This window comes from Salmo salar, chromosome 02, assembly GCF_965601325.2.
Source record: "Salmo salar chromosome 02, fSalSal1, whole genome shotgun sequence".
Taxonomy (NCBI): Eukaryota; Metazoa; Chordata; class Actinopteri; order Salmoniformes; family Salmonidae; genus Salmo; species Salmo salar.
In genome coordinates, this window is record NC_138292.1 from 38076445 (window position 1) to 38085771 (window position 9327).

At 48.0% G+C, this 9327-nt stretch overlaps 1 protein-coding gene and 1 non-coding gene across 2 annotated transcripts; both read right to left on the reverse strand.

Moving 5' to 3' along the window:
* Window positions 1-319: 319 nt before the first annotated feature.
* LOC145861091 (serine/threonine-protein kinase Nek10-like) lies at window positions 320-4018 on the reverse strand. The gene is made up of 5 exons (XM_082962633.1): window positions 3037-4018; window positions 2105-2244; window positions 1952-2013; window positions 1726-1803; window positions 320-1625 (listed from the first exon to the last, which is right to left on the reverse strand). Exons 1-5 carry the CDS (start codon window positions 3141-3143, stop codon window positions 1557-1559), a joined length of 456 nt encoding a protein of 151 aa, XP_082818759.1. The 5' UTR covers window positions 3144-4018; the 3' UTR covers window positions 320-1556.
* Window positions 4019-7400: 3382 nt separating this feature from the next.
* Window positions 7401-8024, reverse strand: LOC106582133 (uncharacterized). Its single transcript, XR_014380868.1, has 3 exons — window positions 7851-8024; window positions 7622-7682; window positions 7401-7531 (listed from the first exon to the last, which is right to left on the reverse strand). It is a non-coding gene; the product is annotated as an uncharacterized LOC106582133 (transcript).
* Between the last annotated feature and the right edge of the window lie 1303 nt (window positions 8025-9327).

Genomic DNA, 9327 nt, shown 5'->3' on the forward strand with positions numbered 1-9327 from the left:
GAGCCGCCCGCCAGCCCTGTGAGTCCTGTGCCTGCGCCTAGGGCCAGGCCTCTTACCTGTCTCCTCAGCCTGGTGAATCCTGGGTCAGTGCCGCTGGAGCCGCCAGGGACGCCCGCCAGCCGGGCGCAACCAGGGTCGCCCGCCAGCCGGGCGCAGCCATCGCCGCCTGCCAGCCGGGCGCAGTCATTGCCGCCCGCCAGCCGGGCGCAGCCATCTCCGCCCGCCAGCCGGGCGCAGCCATCACCGCCCGCCAGCCGGGCGCAACCAGGGTCGCCCGCCAGCCGGGCACAACCATCACCGCCCGCCAGCCGGGCGCAACCAGGGACGCCCGCCAGCCGGGCGCAGTCAGGGTCGCCCACCAGACCTTCGGCGCGGCCAGGTGCGCCACCTAAGAGGGCGACGCCGAGGGTGGAGCAGAGGCCACGTCCCGCACCTGAGCCACCGCCGTAAGAAGGCCCACCCGGACCCTCCCCTTCAGAGTCAGGTTTTGCGGTCGGAGTCCGCACCTTGGGGGGGGGGGGGGGTACTGTAACGCCCTGGCCATAGAGGGGTTTTTGTTCTTTATTTTGGTTAGGCCAGGGTGTTACATTGGGTGGGCGTTCTATGTGCATTTTTCTATGTTGGTTTGTTTCATTGATTTTGGCCGTGTGGCTTCCAATCAGGCACAGCTGTAGAGTGTTGTTGCTGATTGGGAGTCACACATAAGTGCCTGTTTTTCCGTTGGGGTTTTGTGGGTAATTGTTTCTGTTTAGTGTTTTGCACCTGACAGGACTGTTTGGCTGTCGGTTTTCTTGTTTTGTTTTGTGTAGTGTTCTTTAGTAAATTAAACTTCAATGATGAACACTAACTCCGCTGCACCTTGGTCTACTCTCTCTCCCGACAGCCGTTACAATGGTCCAGTATGGAGTAGCCATTGATCACTCTCAGAGGAGGGTGGTTCTGGTCGACAGTCTCAATACTCTCCCTCAGACTGTCTAATTCCTCCTGCTAAAGGCAAGCCAACACACGCCAGTAAACAATCCTCACAGAGTGGAGTAGGGTAGTAATGGCAGCAGAGAACAAGTAATGAAAATAGTCAATTCATCATTATTATGATTATACAGGGCTTTACATTACAATCTAAATGTATTTAACAGGTAAAAGGAGACAGCTAACTGCCAAAATAATGAAAACACTTGAGTAAATGAGGAATAAAAAGTATATTGAAAGCAGGTGCTTCCTCAATATTGTTCCAGACACTTGTAGAATCTATGCCAAGATGCATTGAAGCTGTTTTGGCTTGTGGTGGCCCAACAACCTTTTAAGACGCTATATGTTGGTGTTTACCTATATGTTACGTATAGTCGTTTTTACAGTATAGTAGTTGTCTCACCGTGTAGAGAGAAACCTTTGCTTGAAGTGCTTCATAGACAGTGATGTCTCTCACATAATGTCCAACATCAATGAACATCTCAAATAAATCTGTAGGAAAGAGCCTGAAACTGAAAATTATTTTCATACATTTTCTGAAAGGAAAGAATATGTACATTGACTTTAAGAAACAATGTCTTATGTCTTCACCTTTTAAACAGATGTCGGTTACATTCCATGCTGAAGAGGAAACGTAGGGTCCGAAATGCATAGCACTGTCAACATCAACAATAACATAATTACTATCATTGCAGTATAAGGACAAACATGACATGATAATTGTAATTACACCATTATGGTATGCATGTTTAATACCTGTAGGGATATTGTTTTTGGTCCATTGAGAAAGCTTCGTGGCAGAATCAATTTCGTTATTACATAGTCCCCATTCTCCTGATGAAGCAAAGAGAATGCATTTCAAAAATGTCCTTTCCACTAACACAATTCCGAATCAATATCATAGTCCTACATATTGCCCAGTTCATTGACCATTCTAATGGCAGCCAACACTCTGTTTCTGTTTGTGGGTAGGTGCCCTTACCTGAACCACCTGATGTGCAGTGGTGTCATCCAAAACGAGCTCAGTCAGAGCCGCACAGCATGCTGCAATAAAGACAGACATTTACATAAGATTATGTTGAACGTAGATCAATCTGTATGATCTATAGTCAACATGTCCAGTGTATGTTCATACCTGACTGTAGAGACATGGTGTCGTCCACAACCTCCTGTGGACTGAGCTCCTCACTGACGTGCTGTCTCTGGATGCGTCCCGCTGCATTGGCGCTGCAGAGGGCCTCGATAGAGGAGCGGTCCGAAACGTACGCCCGCTCACTGGAACAGACAACATACAGTACATTACAGAACCCTACTGGTCTGGGTTGCATACCGCTTTCTCATCAACTGAATTTTCTCATGGTTATAATATGCACTAACCAATGTTTCAACCACTGTCTTTGACCCACTAAACTCTTGAGTAACTCTTGATTAATATATGTTCTAAAGTTAAAAATAAATGTTTTATCAAGGCATAAGGCGAGACCCAAATGCAGACACAGGAGGCAGATGGTTGGAGTCTTACAATGTTTAATAATCCAAAGGGGTAGGCAAGAGAATGGTCGTGGACAGGCAAAAAGGTCAAAACCAGATCAGAGTCCAGGAGGTACAAAGTGGCAGACAGGCTCGTGGTTAAGGCAGGCAGAATGATCAGGTAGGTGGATACAAAGTCCAGAAACAGGCAAGGGTCAAACCCGGGAGGACTAGAAAAAGGAGAATAGCCAAAAGGAGTACGGGAAAAACACGCTGGTTGACTTGACTAAACATAAAAGACAAACTGGCACAGAGAAACAGGAAAAACAGGGATAAATACACTGGGGAAAATAAGCGACACCTGGAGGGGGTGGAGACAATCACAGGAACAGGTGAAACAGAGACATGGCGTGACATTTTTAGCCTGACCAGAGGTTGCATACCATTTTCTCATAATCACAATTTTCTCAAGCTCATAATATGCACTAACCTAGGCCTCACCCAATAAACTGCATTTGACCCAGTGAACTCCTGAGTAGTCTGCTCTCCATGAACTTTTATGATACTTCTTTAGTCTATCCAGAGGTAGCCTCTCACCTGTTGAGGATGTGGAGCAGCTGTTGCACCCCTCCCCAGGTGCGTATCTCGGCGCTGGTGTCTGGCTCTTCACACAGCTGGACCAGGATCCACATTACGCTCCACATCAGCTTCAGGTGCTCCCTGTGCAGCAGGCTGAGCCGCACTGGCAGGCCCTCGCACTCCCTCACCTGCTCCCGCACCTACAGCACCGGGGAAAGCAGCCGCAGCAACTCTGCACTCATCCTGAAAGGGACACAAAGAAAAATGGATACGCAAAACACATATCAAAGCAAGACATTGGAAAGTGCATCTTATTGCTACTGATATAGTCATGCTGTTGATGGGGGTGTAAGGCGAACTGTTATTTTGAAGCAACTTTGTTGCGCAAAGATGAACGCATAGAGTGTGACTGATTAGGGAGGTAGGCACTGTACCTTTTGGACAGTAAGTCATAATCTTGTAGTATAACAAGAAGATTCTCCACGATTGACAACTCTCCTATCTTCTCCTTGCATTCTGAACTAAGGGATAGATCAAGTGATGTATTTAAGTGTTAGCTACAGTGTATACTCTTACTAAAAGGTATGCATGATGTCCCAAGGTCCCTTTATAAGAGCAGTTACCTCTCAGCCAATGAGGTGAGTGCTAGGAGGGAACCTAGTAACACACTGCTATCGCGTGTTGATAGGAGCTTTACCAGGGTCTGAGCATGAGCATGAAATCTTATATCATTATATGCTCATTAGTTACTACTTTCCCAGACAGAAAAAAACCTATCCACAAGTAATGAGGATCAGACATTGGACTAACAGTCAGTTAGGAGTACAGTTCTTTATTTAACACAATCCTACAGTATATTGTATGAGGCAGTTGTAACGCCCTGGCCATAGAGAGGGGTTTTTTGTTCTTTATTTTGGTTAGGCCAGGGTGTTACATTGGGTGGGCGTTCTATGTTCCTTTTTCTATGTTTTGGTATTTCTTTGTTTTGGGCCGTGTGTGTGGCTCCCAATCAGGCACAGCTGAAGCTCGTTGCTGCTGATTGGGAGTCACACATAAGGAGCATGTTTTTCCTTTGGGTTTTGTGGGTAATTGTTTCTGTTTAGTTTTGTACCTAGCAGAACTGTAGGCTGTCGTTCATTTTCGTGTTTTGTTTAAAGTGTTTCTATTAATTAAATATTGAATATGAACACTCACTCCGCTGCGTATTGGTCCACCTTTTCGGACGATGACTTATCTGTTTCATCTGACGACGAAGACAGCCGTTACAGAATTACCCACCAACAACGGACCAAGCAGCAGAGGAAGGAGCAGCACAAGGAGAGGCACCAGGAGAAAAGCTATCTGGAGTCATGGACTTGGGAGGAAATCCTGGACGGGAAAGGACCATGGACTCAAGCTGGGGATTATCGCCGCCCGCAGTGGGAGATCGAGGCGGCGAGAGCTGAGAGGCGCTGGTATGAGGAGAGGGAGCGCAACGGACACGGGAGGCAGCCCCACAATTTTTTTGGGGGGGGGCACACGGGGAGATTGGCAGAGTCAGGTGGTAGACCTAAGCCAACTCCCCGTGCTTACCGGAAGCAGCGTGGTACTGGTAAGACACCGTGTTATGCTGTGGAGCGCACGGTGTCCCCAGTGCGCGTTCAAAGCCCGGTGCGCTACATACCAGCCCCCCGCAAGTGCCATGAGAGTGCAGGCATCGAGCCAGGGCGGATGGTGCCAGCTCAGCGCGTCTGGTCTCCAGTGCGCCTCCTCGGTCCAGGTTATCCTGCGCCGGCGTTGCGCACTGTGTCTCCAGAGCGCTGGGAGGGTCCAGTTCGCCCAATGCCTGCTCTCCGCCCGTGCCAGGCCAAAGTGGGCATTCAGCCTGGAGTGTGGGTAAAGAGTGTCCGTACCAGAACTCCAGTGCTCCCCCACAGCCCGGTTTATCCTGTGCCTCCTCCTCGGACCAGGCCTCCAGTGGGTCTCCCCATCCTGGTCCATCCTGTGCCACCTCCCAGGACCAGGCCTCCAGTGGGTCTCCCCATCCTGGTCCATCCTGTGCCACCTCCCAGGACTAGGCCTCCAGTGGGTCTCACCAGTCAACAGTCGCCAGAGCTGCCCGCCAGTCAACAGTCGTCAGAGCTGCCCGCCAGTCAACAGTCGTCAGAGCTGCCCGCCAGTCAACAGTCGTCAGAGCTGCCCGCCAGTCAACAGTCGTCAGAGCTGCCCGCCAGTCAACAGTCGTCAGAGCTGCCCGCCAGTCAACAGTCGTCAGAGCTGCCCGCCAGTCAACAGTCGTCAGAGCTGCCCGCCAGTCAACAGTCGTCGGGGCCGACGCGCGACGCCGGAGGGCCAGACTGCGCTGAACTGCCGGAGTGGCCAGACTGCGCTGAACTGCCGGAGTGGCCAGACTGCGCTGAACTGCCGGAGTGGCCAGACTGCGCTGAACTGCCAGAGTGGCCAGACTGCCCTGAACTGCCAGAGTGGCCAGGGACGCCCGCCAGCCCGGTGAGTCCTGTGCCTGTGCCCAGGGCCAGGCATCCATCATGTCTCCCCAGCCTGGTGAATCCTGGGTCAGTGCCGTCGGAGCCGCCAGGGACGCCCGCCAGCCGGGCGCAGCCAGGGTCGCCCGCCAGCCGGGCGCAACCATCGCCGCCCGCCAGCCGGGCGCAGCCAGGGCCGCCCGCCAGCCGGGCGCAGCCAGGGACGCCCGCCAGCCGGGCGCAGCCAGGGACGCCCGCCAGCCGGGCGCAGCCAGGGTCGCCCGCCAGCCGGGCGCAACCAGGGTCGCCCGCCAGCCGGGCGCAACCATCGCCGGTCGCCAGCCGGGCGCAACCAGGGTCGCCCGCCAGCCGGGCGCAGCCATCGCCGCCCGCCAGCCGGGCGCAGTCAGCGTCGCCCACCAGACCTTCAGCGCGGCCAGGTGCGCCACCTAAGAGGGCGACGTCAAGGGTGGAGCAGAGGCCACGTCCCGCACCTGAGCCGCCGCCGTAAGAAGGCCCACCCGGACCCTCCCCTTCAGAGTCAGGTTTTGCGGCCGGAGTCCGCACCTTTGGGGGGGGGGGTACTGTAACGCCCTGGCCATAGAGAGGTGTTTTTTGTTCTTTATTTTGGTTAGGCCAGGGTGTTACATTGGGTCGGTGTTCTATGTTCCTTTTTCTATGTTTTGGTATTTCTTTGTTTTGGGCCGTGTGTGTGGCTCCCAATCAGGCACAGCTGAAGCTCGTTGCTGCTGATTGGGAGTCACACATAAGGAGCATGTTTTTCCTTTGGGTTTTGTGGGTAATTGTTTCTGTTTAGTTTTGTACCAAGCAGAACTGTAGGCTGTCGTTCATTTTCGTGTTTTGTTTAAAGTGTTTCTATTAATTAAATATTGAATATGAACACTCACTCCGCTGCGTATTGGTCCACCTTTTCGGACGATGACTTATCTGTTTCATCTGACGACGAAGACAGCCGTTACAGCAGTGCAATTTTTACAATTGTTTACCTTATGAGCTCCACTCTCAATAACCCACTGCCTTTGGTCCTCCACTGCAGACAGTTTCTGAAACATATCTATTCAGGAATGAAGAGACAAGGAATGATAAGGAAGGACATTGAGGGAAATTCAGGCTACTTTTTTGGGGGGGATTTGATAACTCACATGTCATAGTGACCAACTTCTCCATGGCAAATGTCTGCTTTCCACACTCCACATAACTGCTGCACATCAACTCCATGTACTGGAGAGGGAGTGAGCGGGATAGAAGGCGGCAACTATAAAAAGCAACACAGGACTGTCAGACTAGAAGGTTTTTTAAAATAGATTTAAAGTACATTTACCCTTGCGAGAAGATCAACAGCTTGGAGTTGATGAAAAACTCTCTAAAAAAAAGAGAGGGTATGAAGAGAATAAAAAATATACCTGAATTCAGAGTTTTGAATTGTCCTGCTTGCTTGTCAGGTTTTTGTCAACAAGTCATAAAAGAAAGGCAGCACAAGTCATATCTATTTTACATCATATGAAGTTGAAGGAAGAAAAGGCCCATCATTCGTTTTACATGATAAAGGGGTTCTCTTATAAGCAATCGTAGACAGATGAGCACTCTAAGGACAGACTCAGGTGGTGCATGGTCGACCCAGTCACTACAAAGACAGTACACACACAACTGAGCAACTTTCAAGACCTTCATCAACAACATCAGCTGCACAAAAATTGCTGAAACCGTATGAGACTACCTGCACAGCCTGTTCTTGACCAAAGAGGTAAGGATCTCCAAAAAGAGCTTATGTTGAGGATGACTGTTGAAACAATGTTGATTTCTGTATGTTGCAGGAGGAAAGATGTGTAAGAAAAGTGAATTATGTGATCAATCATATTTAAGGAATCATAAATGCATTATTTAGGGATATACCTGAATTTCTCCAGCTCAGGATCTTCAGAGATTATGTGAATCTGACTCCTATTGTTGCTGGCATTATTTAGCTGGAGAGTGGTCTGGGATCTTCCTCCACTGTTGCGGACCTTACATGACTGTCTCAATGCTGCCACCTAGAATGTCAGGCAGACAATCCTGATCACATAATACTGTACAACACAAAATAGAGGGTTTGACATTCATATGAATTGACATGTCCTTACCTGGTGTCTGTGAGCATTAGTTTCAAGCAGGGACAGAAGTTTCCTGAGATCATGTGATTCCCTAAAAATGTTACCTTTTGGTGAATCCTTTTATTCCAGTCAAAACAGGATATTAGTTGTGTGTGAATATTTTAGTTGAAAATGTCCTCAAAAAAGTAGGCCTATTTTGACATTATGCATTTGCAGTATCTGAATTGACTGAAACTGAAATTACTTCAATACGACTTACTTGTTGTCTGGTCCCTTTAACTTCTGGAGTAGTTTGTCTGCTCTTCTCACCTTTTTAACTGGGTTGGGCATTACACAAACTCCCTTCTGCTTCCATGGGTCATACCTGAGGTTCAACTTCCGATAATTGACACAATATAATAATGCATTCAATATCATGGCATTTGGTACATTGCAACTGCTCTCAATATACAAATAAACATAGTCTGTTTTGAAAACATTAGCCTAGCTACTGTAACACTGAACAACAACAAGTGCTACATAGTTCGGGAATAATGCAGCCATCCACTACAAGGGAACACAAGACAAAGGAGAAACGTGTTTCCTTTGAGCCACTGAGCATTCCCTTACCCTCCTTCACCATGGCAAATATGTAGGATACACCTGTTATTTTATTATTCTTTTCAAGCTTGTTTTCTCCTTCAAGGATGCAGTTTATTCATGGACATATTATGGGAAAGCATGTGCCCGAATTGGAAAAGGTCATACTGAATTTGATGATAGTTTTAACCAATAGGAGTAAGCAACATTATTATGTGGTAGTTTCTATGGATACAACTGACGCTTTCGCATTCCGTCACCAGATACTTTTGTCTTTGGAATGTAGTTGTTTGTTGTTCCCCTGTTATTATAGCTCACTGGTTGTTCCAGTTTCACCAAGTGCATAAATAAACATATTAATACTAAACAACTGTATTTAACAAGTAGGTTTATAGCTCTTATTTTGATTAATATTTATTTTTCATAAACTACTAACCTGTGTGCATCTATCTATATGCAAAATAAACTTTCGATTTTGGAAAGTTAAGTAGATGCAGCGTTTCTGTCAGGTTTCTGTTGATGGAAAATAAATCAAATTAAAACAGAGATTCTCTTTAGCAAAAATGTAATATTGTTGTCGCGATAGCATGTGGATAACTCAGGCAATGAACAAACTACCGCGAGATATTTGGTCCTTAATTTTTGCTATTCATAATCTCAGTACGCATTGTATCTGGCGTACTCTCCGTCGTTCAGGTGTGAAATTACGTCGGCCATAGTACGTAGGTATGCGCTAGTGGTAAGAAGCGGAATGTCGGGTTGTGAATGATCGGTTTCCAGAGCGGCAGCGAACGTCAACATTATGGGTGAGCCTACGTACTGTATCAAAAATGTCCTAAAACTGCTTTGGAAATTATATTTATAGCTTGTTGTATCAGAATGGCTATTTTAAAGTAATGGTTGTTCGTGGCTTTCTAGTTGTCTGAGTAACCAACGCCCAGTCGTCCCCCCACCAGTTGTTGGATGAGTTGCTATCTTAGCTAGCAGGTTAGCGTTAGCTAAGGCATTTCCTGTGTAGTTATTTTCTACCTCATCACTAATTACTTTCCTAAATGTTTACCTACCTAGTGGTTCATTCCAAAAGCGAATGTCTTATTTTATGTATCTGGTGTTTAAGTAAACTCCATCGAGGCAACGCAAGCTAGCTTTTTTTTTGT

What these genes read in the sequence shown, in the direction of transcription:
- LOC145861091 (XM_082962633.1), bottom strand. Translation starts at nt 3,143, where the DNA reads ATGTGGAGCGTAATGTGGATCCTGGTCCAGCTGTGTGAAGAGCCAGAC. An exon ending in CTGCACATCAGGTGGTTCAG is followed by an intron (nt 1,804 to 1,951) that starts GTAAGGGCACCT and finishes TTGCTTCATCAG; the next exon opens with GAGAATGGGGACTATGTAAT. An exon ending in CAAAAACAATATCCCTACAG is followed by an intron (nt 1,626 to 1,725) that starts GTATTAAACATG and finishes TGATGTTGACAG; the next exon opens with TGCTATGCATTTCGGACCCT.